The sequence below is a fragment of the Poecile atricapillus genome, chromosome 8, assembly GCF_030490865.1.
Source record: "Poecile atricapillus isolate bPoeAtr1 chromosome 8, bPoeAtr1.hap1, whole genome shotgun sequence".
NCBI classification, from domain to species: Eukaryota; Metazoa; Chordata; class Aves; order Passeriformes; family Paridae; genus Poecile; species Poecile atricapillus.
This window is the reverse complement of record NC_081256.1, coordinates 16,267,278-16,288,571: the sequence shown is the minus strand read 5'-3', so window position 1 is coordinate 16,288,571 and position 21,294 is coordinate 16,267,278. Positions and strand designations below refer to the sequence as shown.

Below are 21,294 nucleotides of genomic sequence, written 5' to 3'. Positions count from 1 at the left end.
GAGTAGAGATTCAATCACATAAAGAGCACAAATGAGGATCAAAGTCCCATTTGCTGGATGCTGAATTTCACACGGAAGGCAGTCACTGCCCTAGCTGATTTGCAAACCGATGTAGAAAAAGGAAAGGCAAAAGGAAATATTGTATCCTCATTTTGCAGACGGTCAATTCAGGCAGAGGGAGACAAAGTGACTCATCCAGGACTGCATAGGGAATGTGACGTGAGCTCTGAATCTTGAGTTTGTGAGATCTTGTTTATAGGCAAGAACTTCCATTTCCTCTAAAAGGCAATATAGCCCAGCTGCAATGAGAAAATTATGAGTGGTAAAATAAATATTAAGGAAAATCAGATAAAGGAATAGCTGCAGCTGTATTACAATCTGAAGTGTATATTGATTTATAAATCTCAAGTTATGTGTTTTGGCCTCTTTAAAAGAAGAGGTTGTATCAGGGAAAGGAATATCTGTCACTAAAAACTTGCTGCACTTTCATAAGTGTAATGCTCTAGTTTTTCTCTTACAGTGAAATTACTAGAGATTTTGAAGACAAGACTCTGATAAGGACTCTAACAGTTGCAAAAGCCACGGCAGAGGAGCTGAAGCGGAATTACACTTGCTATGCCAGGAACGCCAAAGGCGAGGAGCGCAGCCAGGCCGTGGTGCGCATGAAAGGTACGAGACCTGCTGGGCAGGGCTGTATGGATGCTAAATGTGAGCAAAAGCAGGCAGCACAGTGCTTGTGGAAATGCAGGCAGCATAACTTTCTCAGACTCGCCTGAGAAAGTGGCCTGGGAAATCATAAAGAGGAATTAAAACAATCCTCAGAGACAGAAGACAGCCTTGCAGGTGCTGTTTGTCAGTCTCTTGTTTTCTTGCAAGAGAAGGTCGAGGGGTGGTGTACCCCACTGACCAATGATGGTGATGTGTTAGTTCACTGACCAGTAAGAGTTTTACCTTTCTGTACTTTCATGTATCAGTCTATAAAAGAAGATCTGAGGTAATAAACCTTGCTCTCCTGTTCAACTCACAAGAGAGTTGTGTTGTACTGCCTCGCCCTTCCCAATACAGTGTGACAGGGCTGTGCTGGGAGCGTGCTTGTGGGGGCTTTTGCTGCTGCCTTGAGCCTTGCCCTGCAAAACAGTAAGGGAGCAAAGAATTCCATCAGGCCTTTCTGCCTAACACAGCCTGTTCTGTAGGCACTACTGTCATACTGCACCACTTCTTGGAGCCAGGGATCAAAGGGCAATTCCATGGGCAAGTTCCTCGGAAGAGAAAGGACAGATCTGTTGTCCTTATCCCATCCATGTACCACAACTGAAGCAGAGCTGAGGGGACAGGCTGCTTGAAATTGTTTCAGGTTATTTGGTTGTGTGAGGGTTTTGCATGACACAATGGCTACCAGTTGGAATCCTCCAGAAGACAGTCTGCACTCGCTGGCTTTGCTCAGGGAGTGAGACAGTCACACCACAACACACTCTGGTTTTACTCCTTGCTGTCATGATGCTGCAGTCTAGATACAGCCACCTCACCATGGATGGTATAGACTGATTCAGCTCTGTTCTGTGTGGGCTTTTCTTACATCTTTTTTTCTTCAAATATTTGGTTCTTGTTTCCCAGACCCACCTCTCGGTAATAATAGCTATGTGAGGCTTCCTGATTAAGGTGGATTTTTCTGCCTCCTTATCAGCCTCATCTAGAGCTTCAACACGTGCTTTTACTGCCAGACCTCCCCGATCCCACGGGGAATGCTGCCATGCCTTGTGAAGCTCACACCAGACACCTTCTTCCCTCTAATCTGCATTATAAGTGTGGGAAGGCTCATGGAGGTCTTTACTGGAAGATCTTTTTCTTCTTGGTACTTGTCCTCCTTCTTTTTTAGTTTCATTCCATTGAGACAAACCTTTTCTGGATTGTTAGGGAGGAACAATAGACCACACACATAACTAAGAAAGGCTGAAACCATCTGTCAGTGTGTTCATACTCCATATATAATTCTTCTGGGGTGATAATATTTGTACATGTAGTAGAAGTGAATCTGAAGTACTCAGATTCTTTCTCTATATATCAGTGCCTGAATACTGTTTTCTAATGGACTGATCTGTACTACCCTCCCTTTTCCTCCCCACATCTGTTCTTGGTTAGTTGACTGGGTTTGCTCTAAGCAGACGTGGTTACCCACCACTCCTTTGTCCTGCTCTGTCCACAGCAAACTCCAAGAACCATCCTTAGCTGCTGCTGGCAGAGCAACCTTATGCTAAGCTCAGTGCAGCCCATCCCACTGCACATCCTGCAGGAGCATTAGGCATGCCAGAACATAACCCCTCAGCACCAGGCTTACATTTTTAGCAAGCGGCTCTGTATGTTGGCTCCAACTCTTTCATTACATTAGGTCATATACTTATCTTGCTTTTTCTGGATGATTTCCCTCTCCTTCTCATGTACCTCTGCTGCTCATCACCTAATGAACATTGATAAATGCCTTCCATTTTCAATTTTGTAATTCAGTTTTATTAGAAACTTATCAAATATTAGAATTTGGTGGTGTTTCCACTCCCTGTTGTTCTTTTATTGTGCAGTTTGCCAATTTGCACATCAACTGTTACCAACAGAGTTGCCCAAGGATACAGTTAGAAATTTTCTATCCTAAGTACAAAGAAACAGCAGTGGTGTGACAGACAGTGTATGAGTTGGAGGGGACCTGTGATGTTCTGGCTTGATGCCCACAGGTTGTCCTGTTTGTTTGCAAGCATTTCAGCTTTTCTGCAAGGAACTCTGATTCTTCTTTCATGGTAGAAAAGAGTCAGACCATGGCTAGTTACATCCTGGGTGTCAGTCTGGGACAAGCCACGAGACCCATGTCTGACAGGGAGGGAGAACTGTAGCCATTGCTTTTATTTTGCTGCAGATGCTTTATCTGGATCTCTTAGAAGTCAGAACAATTGTGTTGCCCTAATAGTTTGTTGATACTGCTGAGAAGGTCATGTTCATGTTCTGGCTTTGGACTGTGCAGGTTTTTTCCACCAACAGGTCATTCTATAACCTGGCTGCTTCCAGGCTCTCACTCAGAGACAGAAGTGCAGCTATGGACTTGCTCTGCCAGCATAAGCAGACCTAATAACCCAGAATGGGGCTCCAGGATGGCCAGCCATCACGTGTCCTGTCAGAAAAGCCTTGGCTTGGCCACCTTACTCTGAAGGGTCAGCTTGGCTCCTTGCTGTTCCTCTGTGGTATTTGGCTGCATGTGACACAAGCTTGCTCCTGTCCAGCGGAAGGTCCAAGCTGTTCTTTAAACCTGACCCTCCTGTTTATTTTTGTACTCAGTTGTAGCACCCAAGTACACTGTGGAGCTGGCCTGTGGCCTGGGGGCCACCATCCTGCTCGTTGTGGTGCTCATAGTCGTCTATCATGTCTATTGGCTTGAAATGGTCCTCTTCTATCGGGCTCATTTTGGAACAGATGAAACCATTCTAGGTAAGGAGTTAAAAAGTTTTCATTTATTTATTCTGCTGCAAGCCAGGCCCTTTGTTTTCAAATAGGAATTTTCCTATAAGCTATTTTTAAACCTCTTCACAGCATAATAACATTTTGACCTTCCATTTCTCTATCTACATGCAGTTGTGTGGGTCATTGCTCATTAGAGCAAGAGGAGTCAGGCTTTTGGCTCAGGGAAAAGGAGAAAGAAGTCCTCTGTATTCTCTGCAGAGTTGGAAAATGGACATGCCAGGCTCCCTGGGGCCCTGCCCTGCTGATCTAGCTGCACCATCCAATCTAGATTGTTGAGATATGTCATCAGGTTTCAGTAAGTCCTTGGTTTCCCTGGTGACTCTATGTAAAGGATTCATTATCTGATCCAGAGTGATCTGCTTTAAAATGTGGTAAGGCATCCAAAAGGATGGATGTGGAAATCACCATTCTGTCCTCAGTTCTTCCACAGCTTCCCTGTGTTCCTGGGAGTTCATTGCTAGGGACTCTGAGGTGAGATTTCCTCCTCTGGAGGAGGAGGAGGGTGTTTGAGCCCTTGCAGCTTGTGGTGTGAACCTGCCACGGGGGTGCGGCAGCTCTCGGAGGGTGTAGGCAGGGTGCAAGTCTCTGTCTGGTGGGACTGCTTGTGCGGATAGACAGCAGCGAGAGGGAGCAGAGTCAAAAATGTCCAAAGACAAAAGAAGCCTGGACAGAATGGGTTGGACTGGTGGAAATTGAGGTGCCTTAACCTGCAGTGCCTGGGATCCAGGTGAGCCTTCCTACCTGCTTTAATTGCAAATGAAAGGCCCAGCATGGGCAGTATCACGGGTGTCCTTTTCCCGTTTGTGTCTCCCTGTGCTCCCGCTGCCCAGACGGGAAGGAGTACGATGTGTACGTGTCCTACGCGCGCAACGCGGAGGAGGAGGAATTTGTGCTGCTGACGCTGCGGGGAGTCCTGGAGAATGAGTTCGGGTACAAGCTGTGTATCTTCGACAGAGACAGCCTCCCTGGGGGAAGTGAGTATCTCACAGGGGGCTGTGCTCCATGCACGTCCTCTCTTTATTGTTCCTTGAGGTATTGATCACTGATTGCAACAAGCCTATCCAGATTATCTTTTGGGTTTTTTTGTTAATGAACTCTTTATGGTGTCTTCTAATGTTTTTGCTTCACATGTCAGTGTTGCAGATGCTCCAGGCCACCAAAAGGGCTGCTGTGGGGATGGTGATTGGTTGTTTCAGTTGCTCTTTCCAGGAGTGATGTGCAGGAATATCAGAAGGGGGAACCGGAAAACTGACCTTCATGCACGCCCTCTGAGCTGCCCAGAGCTCATAATCTTAAAAGATGGGATAAAGTCAAGACTAGAAGAGGCAGGGAAAGTGTTATACTCGATCAGCTCACAGAGGGTAACAGTGATCCTTGTAAAAACTGGGAGTGTCTACTTCAGGAAGGAGTGAATAGTGCTTGTTAGAAAAATAAGCTAAATCAGTGAGAAGATAATATGTCATTCATCCTCGTTAATTAGTGAGCTTGTGTCTAATATGGCATACAATTAAGCTACTATTATTAAAAATACTTTGTTGAAGGTAGTGAGACTCATCTCTTCAGTAAGATGTAGTCCCATTTTACTGTTTTGAGATAAATCATAGAAGGTTCTGGACAAAGTGTCTGCTGCAGGGAGGCAGGGAATCATCAAGAGTGGAAGTTTGTGAAGCTATCTAGATACAGATACTTTCACAAAAGTTCCACAGCAAGGGCACAAATTTAGACAAAACTCTTGATTTTCAGTTTCTTGGAGGCTGAGTTGGTTATGTTATATTAAAAGTTCAAAGTCTGAATTTCTGCCAGTGCAGACCACCCCACTTTGAATTCATGGGCTTTGGGTCAGGACCCCACTGGTGACAAAACCTGTGCTGAGAAAATCCATTGGGGTGTCCCTTTTGAGTAGGAGCAGGAGGGACTTCTGAATTCTCAGCCCACCTGCCTGACAAAGGGAGCAGAATCTCCTTGGGTTCTGTTATCTTTCTCTCCTAGATGGTTGCCAGAATCTAGGAGCACCTTGAAGTTTGAGCGTAAATACATGTCTCAGTGAGATAGCTGCAAGCCTGGTTCTGTTCCTTCTTGAAGAGAGCCTGAATGACATGGCAGGGCACCCTCCAGGCTCAATTTGCTTGATGGCAATGTCAGGCTCAGAGCAGGTTTGTTATGAGCCATTTTCACCAGCTGTCCATCTCCCTCCTGTTCCCTCTGCTGCTTCTTGCCCAGTTCACTTTGGAGAGTGTCATTTTCCTCCCACCACAGCTCTCCTGGGCTCTCTGTCCTTCACCCTTAACCCCAAATGTTCCCATCTCTGTGCCCCTCAGTCCCTGCAGTCTTAAGCCAGCTCCAGCCTGTGAGCACTGCCGGAGTGGTTTGTCACTGCACTGCCGTCTGCAATGCTGCTGGGGCTTCCCTGGTGCTTCTTAGTGAGGATTTGACTAATCTCCTTCTCAAGAAAGCACGGCAGGCCAGGAAATAGCTTTTGGCAGCTGGTGTCATGCCTCCAGAGCGTGCATCTGTGTCATGGGTAGAGAGTTATGTTGTCCTTGATGAAGAAACAGTGGGAGATGGATTATCCCATGAGTTAGCTGACAGGAACTAATCAAGCATGCTTGACAGCTAAATGAAGTTGTCTGTCAGCATTATTTTGCTCTCCATTGTAATTTCTGACCAGTCAAGAGTGTGCCCTTATCAAGGAAGTGTGGGAGATCCTGCAGCAGAGAGTACAAGCTCCGGGATTCACACTTACAAGAGATTTTCACATTAATTACAAGAAGGTGGCCAAGGACAGTCTACCTGCAGATGTTAGAAAATTAAAGAGGATCCTCGGTTACCATGACATTTCTCCAGCTCAAAAGGTGTCATTTTTTGGACACTTCACTAAAAGTCCTCAGAGTCAGTGCTAAAAATGCTCTAATCTGCTTTCATAGGTGACGGCAGCAGGAACAGATGGATGAGTAACCAGAGTTAGGATGGTAGCATTACTAAAGCAAATTATCCCATGAGGACATTTGGGGAGGGTGTAAATACTTATTTTGTGTGAGGAAACTGGCAAGAGAAGTGAAGGGAGTATCCAGAGTCATTCTGGACATCTGCCTGTGGAGGATGTAAGCATAGACATTCAGGCTTCCTGAAACCTCTTCAGGATGAGTCTTTCTGTTGAGTTCATTCAGCCAGCAGTTTCCCTGCCCTGCTCCAGAGAGCCTCTTTTCCCCCTCTAACTAGAAGGAAGCTAAATCTCAGCTGGAGATCAGCAGCCCTCTTGGCCACAAGGCATCCTCACAGCACTGGGTGGTGTCACTGATGTGTAGTACCGTGATTTTTAGGTGTAGCTCTCTGGGTTATCTCTGTGTAGCATGGGGAGGAGGAAATGCGTCTATATATAGTCAGGAGCTGATGGAGAAGATGTCACTGTATGGGTAGGGGGAACCAGGAGGTCCCACCTGGAGTCACTTACAGAGTTGGGAAGCACTAGTGTAGTCTAGAGAGGGCCTCCAAGGGATTTATTGACCCCTTCAAGAGGCGCCTGGTGTCACAGCAGCAGGTCAGCAGCGTGTTCTTGGGCATCACTAACCACCTCAATGTTTCTTTCTCCCAGTTGTCACAGACGAAACCCTGAGCTTCATCCAGAAAAGCCGACGTCTGCTTGTTGTCCTGAGCCCCAACTACGTCTTGCAGGGGACACAGGCCCTGCTGGAGCTCAAGGCTGGCCTAGAGAATATGGCCTCCAAGGGCAACATCAAAGTCATTCTAGTGCAGTACAAAGCCATCAAGAAGAGCAAAGTGAAGGAGCTGAAGCAGGCCAAGGCGGCCTTGAATGTCATTAAATGGAAAGGAGAGAAATCCAAGTTCCCAAAGGGCAGGTTCTGGAAGCAGCTGCAGGTGGAAATGCCAGTGAAAAAAATTAGCAGGAGTTTAAGCCTCGATGGGTTAATGCATATCCCTGAAAAATGTTTGACACAATCAGAAAACAAACCAAAACACACTGCAAAAATCCACAAGTTAGGCCAGGGAGTGGGGAGGAACTCAGGTTTTTTTCCGTAAAGGACCATGTCCCAAGCATTTCAGAGGATAGTCATGTTTTCCCTGCAGCTTTGATATTGCTCTGTCAGTAGAGAGACCAAAGATGCAAACACCTGCTCTCTGCAAATGTATGTCCTTGTTATCAACCACGCAAGTCCTGGGCTTAAGATCTAAATTTGCTATCCAGGTGGGATGCATCCAGCACCTTGTGATAGCATGGCCAGTACTCCTAGATCCAGTTCCTCTGGGACCTTCATTAGCATCCAGGACAGAGCTTCTTTCCACTCCTAAGTGACTTCACTCCTTTCTGGTCCTCAGTCCCTGTTGCAGAGGCTGAGGAGCAGTTTGCAGGGTGGCTCCAGTGTGGAGCCTTTCCTGCATGTCCCAGGTCTGTAGTCCCAATCACTTGTGGGATCACAGGCTTCTGCTGCACTGTGAAGAGCGTAGGCTCTTAAAGCTCCTCATCTTTGCTCCCCAAATTTCCTTTAAGGCAGATGCATCCAGGTAGTTTGGTAATAGGAAATGGCTGTTACAGAAGCATTAAAAAAACACCCCATAACTCTACTGGGTGCTATTTGTATTGTAGCACATCTAGTAACAAGTGGTCAGTCTCTGGGACTCTGCAGTCTCACAAGTACCCCAGATCCTTAAGAGCTGCTTGTAATCCAGGGAAATCTCTCATAAGTACAGGCCATGGAGCATGTGAGAGATGTTTCTTTGTAGAGCAAACTCAGGGGCTTCACAAGCACTACAAGAAACCCCAGTGTACTGCTGAACCTGCCTACTGTCTGCCACTGGCTGGGAGAAAGCATCATGCAGGTGCTTCCAAGGTCTTTGGGATGACACTGGATAGATGTCCAACTCAGAAGGACACCTGAAAAACTTACTTGAACTTCCTGAAAACTACTAGTTCTGTCCATGTAGGTAGGATTATGAGGGCAGGCTGAGAAAGCTGGGGATGTTCTCCCTGGAGAAGGATCCTGGGAGACCTTTTTGTGGCCTTTCAGTGCTGAAAGAGGGCTTATAAAAAAAGTGGGGACAGGATTTTTAGTAAGGCCTTTTGCAATTACCCCTTTAGGGACAAGGGCTAATGGTTTTAAACTAAAAGAGGGTAGATCCAGACTATATTTAAGGAGGACATCTTTTACAGTGAGGGTGGTAAAACTCTGGCACAGGTTGCCCAGGGAAGTGGTGGATGTTCCATCCCTGGAAGCATTCAAAACCAGGTTGGACAAGGCTCTGAGAAATCTGATCCATTGCCTATGTCCCTGCTTATTGCAGGGAGGGTGGTCTTTGAAAGTTCTTCCCAACCCAAAATATTCTATGATTTTATGAAGACATTGTCTTCAATACCTGGCTATGAACAACATTGCCATTTTTAATTCAGGGCTTAGGTTTAAACGAGCTTTGGCTTTACAAAGCAAGTCTCTCCCCATCTAGATTCCAGCCCAGAGCTGCAAAACAGAGGGTGTATCTCAGCTTCTGCAACACTTGTGCAAATCGGAAGCACAAAAACCTGCTGTGTAGGTGTCCTTGCTTCAGCAGGAGAGGGCGTGGTGAGTTAACCCCCATCACACAGCTGCTGCTGAGGAGGGGAGTTTCCTGTCTTATAGGACAGACCGAAGCACAGTGAGGCCCTGACATTGACTGGTGCTATGGTTCGCAATGTTTTCAAATAAAACTTCAGGCTCTGGGGGTGTCTCCATACTCCTGCAGCTCCTAGTGCAAGGACCTGCCCACTTAATTATGGAGTTCAGTATTACATGCACCGAGTGCATGCTACTTTTTATTGGTGATGGTTTTGCTCCTGAGTCACCTTTGGCTCATGCATTTGTTCTGTTGGTGTCCAGTGGGTGAAGCATAAGCATTCATAATGGCACTGTAAAAACACTACAGTTAGGAGTCTATGCACTATTCACCCAGCTGAATTGGGAGCTTTGAGAGCATCCCAGTAAAAAGCCCAGCCTTAAAAGTGTGGGACTGAATCCTGGTGTCAGAAAAACTTTGTCCTTAGCATCTTATGATTAATAATGTTATTCCAGGGCTGCAGGGAGCTACAGCCCCCATGCCCTTAGTCATGTACTGTATGTTTTGTTTAGGAATGGTACCACAATTCAGTGCTCCCCCTGAAACCATGTGCCCTCTTCTTTTTTCCCCTCTTCCTCCCCTGCAGAGGACAGGAGAGGGAATTGAAGGCACAGAAGGTAAAGATCCCGCCGTCAGATAAGAAAAAATTCTTTGCTGCAAACAGGAATGAAATAAAAAAATTAACAACAATACTGGTGATAGAGGGTACAAGAAATGAATGATTCCCATGGAAAAAAACCCTGACAATTGATCATATCCAACCATTCCTTCTGCTGCACTGCACTGGCCCAGCTGTGCTGTGCTGGGATCCTTTCTCTCCAAAAGAGACCCCCTTCCCCCAACCTTTGCAAATGCAAGGTGGTTTAGAATAATGTCAGTGATTCTATAGGACATGCCCCCTCCTGACTACTGCAGAAACTAACCCTGTCCTGGCCGGAACCAGGACACTGTACAAATGTGTAACAAATAGAGCTTCTTTCTTACTGTCTTCTTCATCTTTCCCACCCCAAGTAAGCTTTGATTTAAGCAGGTAAAATTGCAGTCAGCTTCACTGGAGGCAGTGGAGCTTGTCATCTGCTCAGAGGTGCTTAAAAGTTTTGTTATGAGCTTTTCTACCGTGGTTGTCTGTGGAGGGATAGAGCTGCTTCCCACACTCCAGAAAACCTAATTTATAAGAGATAGCACCCAAACCCATGCTTGGCTTTGTGAACTCATTGTAACCCTGTCATTGTGCCCAGCTTCATCTCTTTTTTTGTGTTTTAAGCATCTCTCTAATCAGCTGCCAGATCTGCAAGCAGACGGAAGGCCCTGAGGCCAAAGCAGAGCTGTGTTAGATTCCTATATGATTTTTAAAAGATTGACTCCCAAATACTCATAAATTGAATTGACATCCCAGACCTCACTACATCACATCTCACTTTTGACTGAGTTACCAAGAGAATTTATGCGGATTGTTATCTTGAAAACTAAGCCTTCTGATCTTGTTTTCATAATTTTAGTTACTTTACCAGGAAAGTAACTATAAACATAAGTTGTTTATACATTCCTTCTAAGAAACATCCTTTGATGGACATTTCTCATGACCAGTGTGATTGGGAAGGTGGTAACTTAATTATCCAATCCCTGGTCATAGTTGAGAATCTATAAATACTGGAGTCAGAACATAAAGTTACTTTTTTTCCCTGTCATACCACTGAGACATGCTCATGTGAATCATACCGTGTCCTTTAGCGACAGCTGATGTTTTAGTAAGTCTAATTATTTTAGGAAATAAAATCCACCTCATGTATTTTGCTGATTTTATTGAAAGAGTTTTAAAAGTAATTAATAGATCTGGACTTTCTCAGGCATACACTGCAGTGGCCTTTGGTGTTATTGCAGCCGAAGAACAGGGTTACTGAGAGACAGCAGCAGAGCACCCACAAGGCAAAGGGTGCAGTGGTTTGGAAGGGGCCTGAGAGGTCAGAGGGAACAGTGTGCAAGAGAATAATCCTGGAGCAAGTTCCTCTCACCCAGGAGCTTTACCACCGGCCTTGCTGGGGTTTTTCAGGCCAGGGGTAAAGCCCAGTCCCAACTGTAAAGCAAATCTGCAAGCATCTTAGATACACCTGCCATTTCATTCTATGCCATATGCGGTTTCCATTGTGGGATTCTGTCACAGCATCCATCTGAATCAGTTAATTCATTTGAATTTCTGTGCACTAACCTAACATTTATCAATATGCAGCTCATGCAAAGTTCCTCATTGTTTTTTCATCAGGAAACAGCGTGGCACAAATTGGAAAAAAATGTCTTCCCTTCCTGTTCTGTTTGATGTTGTACAGCTGTTTCAGAGTTCTCCTTTTTTTGTATGTTTTTGCCTTTGTGTGATTTGGTCTGTGAAGTGTCAGTATTATTTTATTTTGCTTTTCAATAAAACATTTTCATTTTTGCATTTCAGTCCTTGTGCATTTCTCATAAGTACCATCTTCCCATTATGTCTGCAAAATGCTGTTAAAGAAAGATGATTGTGTGTAGCCCAAGCATCAAGATCATTTGGGACTGCTTCTTGGAATGAGACATTTTCCTGGTTGTTTCATGCTGTGCCTGCAGAGGCACCTGAGTTCAAAGGGCCATCCAAGCAGAAACACAGTGACACACAGCAGTCAGATATCTCATCAGTGGACCCACATACACAGAAAGTCTCTGAAGGGTGCTCACTTGGCAATCACAAGACAGAAAGATGGGAAGACAACATCATCTCTTTGCTTTAAAGATCAAATCAGAATCTTAGAAATCTGCCCAAACCACAGAAATCAAACTCAGGCTACTTTGCCTATCAGCTTCTAGGTTCAGTCAGCTTCATATTTTCTCATCCAAGTCACTTTCTTGCCCATTTCCCATGTTTGAATGCCTGCAGGTAAGTTGAGAGACAGCCCAGCACTTCCAGACCACTAGCAAAATGAATGCCCGTGACAATCTGTGGATTTGAGGTCTATGGGTGTGGGATCTGTGACCATAATCCTTATAATTTGTTACATCTTTGGGGTTCATTGGGGAGACACAAGTAAACTAATAAAAATATGCAGTGTCTTTTGCAAACTTTTAGTAAAGATGGGAGGTTTTTCAGTAAAAAGCAGATAACCAAGAGTATTGAATCCCCAAGCCCCTTCAGTGTTATTGCTGCCTGTCCCATCCAGTGCTGTTTCACTGGGAGGGAAGATCCTACCTGCACATAATTCCTGAGCTGGGTAAACATTGCAAACTGAACATCCCAAGGTATCCTGGTCAGCCAAGCCTAAATGCATCCCTGTCTCAAAATCAAATGTATCTTTGGAAATTTGAACACCTTCCCTGCCAAAAAAAAGTGTCAAAAAAAGGAGTCTCAAAAAAAATGAGTCTCAAAAAAAAAAGTCTCAAAAAGTGTTGCAAATTCAAAATTGATAAAAGAAAACCAGCACTGTCACCTCAATCAAAACATTTCACTTCTGCAGCATCAGAGTCATTCATGTTAATTGAACCTGGGCTTTTTGAGCAGGCAGGTAGAATAGGTGACCTCCCAGGGGCTGCTCCTGCTTACATTTTGCTGTGGTTCTGTGATTCCAGTTTCAAAAAGAAGGACCTTTCAAACCAGCAAAAGAGATTTTCTTTCACAAACTGTTGAAGCCTGGCTGTTTTCAAAATAGATTTCAATCAGTTGTAGAAAAGTTTGAATGAGGTCTGGACTTAGTAAATTGGAGATTGCTGCCAATTCTCTATGCCTTTGAAATAGGGTGGTAAAAACATGTCATGGTGCTAAGTGACAATTCTGACAGAACTGACTATCATCTACTTTTGGTTTCAATGAATCAGTGATTTCCTCTGTGTGTTGGGGGTAAAAATCCCCCCATACTTTTTATACAAGAAAAAAAGCCCCTCAAAATAATTTGATTTTAATTCCAGTATTTTGTTAACCAAATAGTGCCCTACTTTCTCCATTAGGATATTACTGGATGATAATTTTTCCTATCTTGGTCTCCAAATAATCTAGTGGCAATGAGTTTTACAACTAGTCATACTTCTTTGAAAAGTATTGCTCTGTACAATATTAAAATAAGGTGCATCCAGGTGCAACACAGTACACCTTCTGCTGTGAGATAAGAGACAGCCAAGTGCTGGGAGAATTAAGAGGCATTGCCATTGCAGGGAAGGAACAGTATTTTTATTCATATGAAAGACCAGTGTTCCACTGTTAGGGAGAGAGTCTCCAGCCTGAGGAAGAAATGGCAGAAGGGATGCAGGAGGTAGGTCTTCTTCCCAGAACAGCTCTTTGAAAGACATTCCTACAGGCAGATATTTCTGAATGTCCAAGAGCTCTTACTCTAATGATCCTTGTCCTGCTTGAACACCAGTTTGTCCTTGGAGTCCCTCTCATCTCAGGCACTAGCACATAGTAAGTGTATGGGTTTTTAAAATTTTTTACAGTTTTATTACTCAGCTTTTGTTAAATTGCTGAGTGCCACAGCTGTACAGTTCCCATCCTTTCCACTGCTCACCCTTTAGCCACTACACCTTCAATAGGCATCCCAAGCCACAGGTACAAGTCCAAGGACATCCTTCAGGTTTGCTGCTTTTCAAAATTCTTAATAAAAGAGATGTTGCTCTTGCCTGGCATCATTCCAGCTAAGCTTCTTGCTAAGCTTTACAACTTGCAATTAATCCCAAGAAATGCTTTGAAGGACAGTATTTCCACCCCCCATGATGCCTAGGGGAACTGGTGGAGGGGTTTAAGGCTGACATTTTTGCTTTCTAAATTTGGAGGTTTCTACTTAAAGATGAGTGTGACGGGGGGGGGGGGGGGGGAGGTGGGTCAGCCCCTGCAGTTCAGGCTGGGGCAGGATGACACCATTGCTTTGATCCCCTGATGCAAAGAGTTGCTCAAGCTGTGGGCAGGTGGTTCCAAACAAGACCCACCCTTTATCAAATGCTTGCACTTCCCTGGGCACGACCGATGCTGTGCAGGGCAGAAGTCAGAGTACAGTCACGGCACATCGTGGCCTCTCATTTACTGCCTCAGCCTTCTCAGAAGCCCACTTACAGCAAAAATGCTGCCAGCAGGAGTGTGGGCAAGTCAAAAGTCACAGCGCTTGTGCCAGGTTCCTCTGTGGGAAGAGGGATCTGTGCAGGTATGCCACCAAACACCTTCTTTGGCTTTTCTCTCCCCACTCCCTTCTCCTTGTGCACCCCAATTCCTCTGCCCTTGTGCTCTTAGATACCACTGAAGCCGTGTTCGACTTCATCCAGAGGAGCCGCAGGATGATCGTTGTTCTGAGTCCCGATTACTTGACAGAGAAGAGCATCAGCCTCCTGGAGTTCAAGCTGGGCATCATGTGCCAGAACGCCATAGCCACCAAGCTCATCGTGGTGGAGTACAGGCCGCTGCAGTGCACCCACCCCAGCATTCTCCAGCTGAAGGAATCCGTCTCCTTCGTCACCTGGAAGGGGGAGAAGTCCAAGCGCTCCGGCTCCCAGTTCTGGAAGGCGTTGCGGCTGGCCCTGCCGCTGCGCAGCCTGAGCGCCAGCGCTGGCTGGAACGAGAGCTGCTCCTCACAGTCGGACATCAGCCTGGACCCCGTCCAGAGGAGAAGGAGCCGGTTGAAAGGACAGCCCGACCCGCGGGGAGCCACTCCCGTGACTGTCGCTCACGGAGGGACGGCCTCGGCCTCCGAGTCAAAGGCCAAACACCGAGCCAAGCACTTCCTGACGTGCCGGTGTTGTGGGACCTACTGCAATGGTGGCAGCAGACACAAGCGGCAGGCCGTGGCTGAGCCCAGGTGGGACAGTCACCTCTGCAGCCCGGACTCGGGCAGGCCCCCGGCACAGGGCCTTCAGGGCAGGCCTCGAGCCGAGCCCCCGGCGGCGCAGGCCCCTGCTCTCGCCCTGTGCCATTACAGTGACCTGTCAAACAACAATGACTTCTATGTGCTCTAGCCAAAGGGCTGAAGCGCTGCTGCTGCTGCTGCTGGGCCAGTGAAAGAAACTCACTGTGGCCTCAGGATATTTTTACCATGTCACAGGCTGGCACGGTGCCATTAAGTGTCAGTCCCATGCCTGCATGGGGGACTGCAGCAATGTCACTGCTGGTGACCTGAGCCAGGGACCTGCAGCCATGCACACAGCAGCATGTACTGCAGGAGCCCCACAGGCCGAGGGATTCCTGCCCGGCTGCTTCTCCTGAATTTAAATTGCAGAGTGGAGCTGAAAATGTGTTTCTCTGGCGTTGTTTTTCCCACTCCGTGGCTGTGTTTGCAGCAGGACTGCTGCTGGGGTCGGGTGCAGGAGGGCAGGTCCCCAGCTGGGGCCTGGGAGGGAGGGAGCAGGAAGAAGCCATCCTGCTGGTAGTAACCTCTGGAGACAGGAGCCTGCATTTTGCAAAGGCTTAAACTTTGCTAATGAGGGTGATGGGAGCCCCTGCCACTGCAGTTATCCACTGTGGTCTAAAAGAACTTGCTCAACAATTTTAAGACAAGCCCCTTCTCTCTAAATAAAATTGATTTCTTTAATCTGCTGTTGTAAAAAGTTCCACAGGAACTGGTAAGTGCTGTAGCATTGTTCACCAGGTGGTTCCTGGAGATTTGGTTTGCCCAAGCTGGCTGAGGTCCCCTCCTGTTCCCAGAGCTTGCAGTGGGCTCCTGGGCTTGGTCGCTATCCCCGCTTCACCGTGTGATGAGTTTGTTCTGTCACTTGAATGGCCTTCCATGCAGCAGGAAAGAAAACCATTACAGGAAATATGATTAAAAAAATTCTCTGAGTAGTCAGTGAGCTCAGGGATAGGAGCAAGACCTCAAACATTCACAGAAAACCTCTGGCGCTGAATCTGAGGGGTCAAAACCCAACTACACTTCATTAAATAACCAGAAGAGCCTTTGAACAGTCTCCCTGGGGCTGCTGTTTCATCAGTCTGTTGACCTGGTTGTCAGCAGTGTTTCCCACTCTTCTCCTGCTCTGAAAACTTCATTTGTCTCATTCCACATTGTGTAAGGACTTCCCTCCCCAGCAAGGAAAGGCGCTAATCCTGGGAGCCGGTTGCTCACCTTCAGCTGATGCTCTGGCATGACAGACCCACTAATACACTGCATTTGTTTTCTTTCCCTGACACCAAAAACAGGCTCCTTCACCACTCTAGTCAGTCTAGTAATTGTGTATCAGGTTGACAAGTAATTATTATTCTTCAGCCTTGGAAATATGATCTGAGCCCTTGGGGTACAGGGTCTGGTGGCCCCAGGATCCCTATCTGATGGCCTCAGGTGAACTTGCTGGAGCTGTAAGGAAGGAGGGGGCCATGTCTCACCCATTTTAATAGTGCTGAAGTCCAGTTATAATTCATATATCATTTTCCTTCCCTCAGCAGACCCTCTTCCTCAGTATTGCCATGACTTTTTTGATCCTTTCCTTCTGAGATCAAGCACCACTGACAGCTCTCCTGTTACAAGCTTCTGTGAGCTGAATCCTAACAGCCTTCTGCAACAGACTGAGAAATAGAAACACAAAAATGTGGTGCTAAGTCAATCTAAATAAAACAAGGGCAACAAACAAACCCCTAGCAACTCATAGGAGTTAAAAATTCACACTCTGGAGAAGCTTCCAGGTATGGATTTCTCTCTAATTTCCATCAGAAACATAGTAAATTGCTCAGAAAAGGTTTGTCCATAAATGGCTATTCTCAGTGATCAGAGGAGAAACAGGAATGAGATATTTGGAAAGCAAGTTGATAAATTGCAAGATGCGTTGTAAGATGTAATCAAAATACCATGAAATGACTCCAGTGGATTACAATTAAATGTGGGATGGTACTGTCAGTGAGTCTGCTAGAGCAGAAACATGCAGAAACAAAATATAAATAATTTGTAATCAATTAGCCTCCAGAGTCAACATATTTGTTTTTTGTTGGCAGTTAAAGAGCTTTTCTTTACAGACTAACACTAACCTGCTAACCCAAACCCTAACACTAAAACCTACCCCTAGCCCCAATCCTAAACCAAAACCTAACCCTAACCCTTACCCTAACCCTAACACTAACTCTATCCCTCTACCCTAGAACACGGCTAACAAAACAGTTAGGGGACACAGACAAGTCCATCTGAACCTGTCTTCACTTTGGTGACTGCAAAGGTCTGGTACCTAAGAGGTTTGTCCCTAGCAAGTGCTACTGGACATGCCAATAATGAGGTGCTCACTACATCTGCAATGCCAGATGAATCACTAACCTGCAAGAACTAAAAGAAACTCTCTTTCAAACATCAAACAGATTTTTATTCTCATCTGTTACACTAGATGCTGATCTCAGAGCGTCTGAACTAAATGTATTTATAGCAGACATTTTCCCAAACAATGACAAAATTGTGAAGGAACTGACCGATGCCAGTAATAGAGAAAAAAATGCTTCAAACCTTTAATCCTTGCTCCACATTTACATTTTGTCTTCCATGGTTGATTCACCACCAATACCTATGAAGGGCAGCACCGCCTCTAGCATGGTGTTTGTCCTGTGTGACACACCCAGCCTAGGAGTAAAACCCAGAGCCATGTCACACACGGGAGGGCAGACTATAGGAGGGTGCTTAGGGGGATGTAGGTGCTCCCTGCTCACAACCCAGGCCTTTGGCCTCATCTGGCATCCAGAAAAATGTGGTGCTGTTCTGGAAATGCACAGCTTAAAACACTATGGACCAAGCAGGGAGCAACACGAATGATCCTGCAGCTGCCTGCCCAAATCCATGTGAAAGAGGTGCAGGGGTTTGACTGTTGTCCACATGGAAGTTCACACTGGATACCATCTCTGGTCGTGCTGGGGAAAGGCTGTGGCTCTAAAATGACATCATAAATGCACCACACAGGCTCCTTTTGCAAAGATGTTAATGACAAATAGAGATGCTGCAGAATGGTTTACAGAAGAATATTACTTGAATTCTTCATAGCACCACTAATGGCCAGACATCAGGGGACACAACATTTACACTGAAATGCCTGTAATCAGGCTAATGATTTGTGCTTCACTAAAATGTATCTGCCACAAAGTCATTTGGCTTGAAAACTCCAAAGAGTTTTCCAACTCATCAGTATTTGTTCAAGTGAATAATCAGCCTCAGCCTTAATATTGTGCCTGATTGCTGTGTAACCTGGGTTTTGCTTCCAGATGGGGTGGTGCAGCAGGTGGTGGGTCTCTGCTGCAGCAAAGAAACTTTTCAGGTATTTTTCTGTCTGTGGGAGTTCTTGTACACTATTGCCAAATCATCTGACAATCCATTGCCTGCAAAAGGATTGTTTTTCAAAAGGTTTTCTTTCTTTTCTTTGCTATTAATAATTTTCAGACCTTAGGTGGCAGAGGCTGGGCTGCACAAGGAAATGAAGTCCCTGGCCTCCTGTTATTCACTGCTTCCCACTGACCCTCTTCTTCATCCCACTGCATCTCAATGGGAAACTGGACTTGATTGCTTTTTGCTTCCAACACTTTTCCCAAGGAAGTGCTATGGCTGAGGTGTCTCCCAGCATTCCACTGGAATGATCTTAGATGAATATTTTGTTACAGTGCACTGTGACTGCTTGGGGCCAGTTCATCAGGGAAGGCAGATCACGTTGCATGCTTGGTGAAGCGGGAAATAGCAATGACAGGCAATCCTTGTTCCATCTGCCGTGGTTATTAGCAAATGATGTTTTATTTATCTCCAGATCAGCCATGAAGACACTGAGACACTGACTCCCATCAGAAACCTGTTCAATAACTAGTTCTTACCTTCTGAGATCTATAGGTTAATGGATGAAGAACCAAAACCCTGCTATTAATGTGTGCAGGGTGATGCTTACAAAACATTACCACATCTATGTACCCACTGTTACCAGCCAAGCTGGAAGTACTATTGATGGAAAAAGGTCATTTGGGAATATCTGCTCCCATTGAGCCATTTTCAGTGGCTGCTGCTGATCACAGTGACACCTTGAAATTCCACATGTGGACAGTTCCATATTGACCAGTCTGGGAATGAGCCTGCAGTGAGCTAAACAGATTCACAAAGAACTCCCATCTTCCATTCACAGCAAATCCCATTTCTTTGATTTTTTTTTTTCCTCTGACTCTCCTGTCCTCAAGCAAAAATCAGCACAAGATGACATCAAAATTTTCCATGAAAATGGAAAACGTGTGATTGCCATTTAAAATTATATTTGATTTAACATAAACATGTTTTGAAAAGTTTTAAAACAAAGCTCAAAATGTGCTATACTGAGAGTGTCAAAATCAGTCTGGTGTTTCACTTCTGTTTTGCTTACAGCATACTTTGTTAAGACTAGTGCCTTTTAAAACATTTCAACTTAAATGGAAACAGCGTTTTCCTTTGGAAAGCAGATTTCATTATAAACACATCAGATCTGCCTTGGTTATCAAAATTACCCTTTTCTGCATATTGGCCCAACACTCTCAGTTTTCAGTATTTGCAGTTTCCCAGTCTGCTAAGATTTATTAAAGATTTAGGTCAGTGATGCCACGAGCTCCCTAACCAGCCCTCTGGCAATTGAAAAGCCTCAAACTATATTCTTACAGCTTACTGGAAAAAAAATCAACATGTTTGCATATCAGATTGTATCAGCTCCTCAAATCACACTCATGTTTGTGTATCAGGTCCAAGAACTTGGCTGAGGATAATACCTTACTAGCTCTCTCCTCTGTACACTGCCAACACAAATGGGGATATCTCTGCAGACAGCAATCCATGCCTTCTGCTTTGCTCTCACTCTTTCTGTGCACACTGTTGCCAGTGAAAGAAAATTCTGCTCCATTCATGCTTACATTTTAATTGCATGCTCCTTTCTGGAGGCAAGCAAGAGTAACATCTATCATTTTGTTTCACATCTCTGCCTCGAAAGCATCTGCTCCGTTTGGGGTTGCAGGAGAGAGCAGCTGCTGGCTCCCATTCAGTGTCAGCCTCCCTGGCACATGTTCTTTTACCTGCATTTAATATCAAACAGCGTTTCAAATTCACTCACTATCCATTTCAGATCTGCATACATGAAGAAAACCCACCCCAAATCAGCCAACAAATATCTGGCATTTCCCCTGATACCCACATCTGTGTTGGCTGGTTTCATCCACTCCAGCAGCACAATACTCTCAGAATCCTGTCTGACCCAAACAGTAGTTTTAGCTCATTTGGAACCAAGCTGGACCTGAATGAAGAAAAGTGAGGGTATCTGGGCTATGTCAGCATGTAGCTACTACTCAGCTCCTCAAACAACCATCAAAGCCCCTGCTAGGCTGCTCTGCTAGTGCTGAATCCTAGTTTTCTGCTGGCTTGGCTTTGTGCTTCTTTTTCCCTTGAGGACTTCAAGGCTACAGTTTAATAAACACCCACAGTGTCATCAGAGTCCATTCACATCACTAATTTTAAGCATTTATTATTGTTTTTTTGGGTGGTTAGATAAGAAGACCAAAATAACTGGGCTAAGTTACCCCTTTCCCTGGGGACACCTTGCACTTCTGTTTCTTTTTGTTGTAATCAGTGAACCAGACCTCTCCCACAAGCTGCCTCTCACTCCTGCCAAGCTCCTACACACAGACATAATTGGGAAGATGCCCAGAGCTCTCTCCAAACTTAATGCTCTGCTCAATCCAGCTCAACTGCTCACAGTTCCTCTTACATGAATTTTATGCCAAGGGGGGACCCAAGGTCACCACTTTGTGAAACTAGATCAAGATGATTTAGCTTCCCATCTTCTTTTCTAATTTAGCTACCCCTCTGTCTTGCCTGTCTTAATATGAAGTTTCCTGATAACCATTGCCATGCACACAAGCAGCATCCAAATATTTCCAGCTGCTCTGCACACCGGCCTGACTATTAGAGGGAGACAGACTTAGCAGGTGGCAGGGGCTCACCATCTGGCTGTACTCCATCTCAACCTGCTTGCTTGCATTCTCTTGATTGTTCTTCTCTGAAGTACAGCAGCTTATCTCCTGCACTTACTCCCCTCTGCTCCATCAGTAGCCAGATTATTCAGTCTCCAGCATATTCTTCCTCTCCATGCTCCATGGCTAAGGAAGTGTGTACCAGGTGCTACGCCTATGTCAGTGGACCCCTTCTCTAAAGGGGCTCTACTCTCATTTTGTGCAATCTCAGCTGTCTGACAGCAAACTTCCTCAAGGTACACTAAATTTGTTCAGTTCGGCCGTGCTTCCAGTGC

The 21,294-nt window shown here is 45.4% G+C and overlaps 1 protein-coding gene across 3 annotated transcripts in view; it reads left to right on the top strand.

Moving 5' to 3' along the window:
• IL1RAP (interleukin 1 receptor accessory protein) overlaps window positions 1-15,203 on the top strand; it is a 49,719-nt gene extending 34,516 nt beyond the window's left edge. The window contains exons 8-11 of one of the 3 annotated variants that reach the window (XM_058844289.1): window positions 521-669; window positions 3,319-3,468; window positions 4,332-4,475; window positions 14,336-15,203. In XM_058844289.1, the coding sequence (XP_058700272.1) occupies window positions 521-669; window positions 3,319-3,468; window positions 4,332-4,475; window positions 14,336-15,054 (1,162 nt within the window). In that variant the 3' untranslated portion in view covers window positions 15,055-15,203. Of the gene's footprint in view, window positions 1-520; window positions 670-3,318; window positions 3,469-4,331; window positions 4,476-7,093; window positions 11,545-14,335 lie in introns of those variants that run through there. The other 2 variants (XM_058844288.1, XM_058844290.1) reach the window with 2 other exon arrangements.
• The last annotated feature ends 6,091 nt before the right edge of the window (window positions 15,204-21,294 follow it).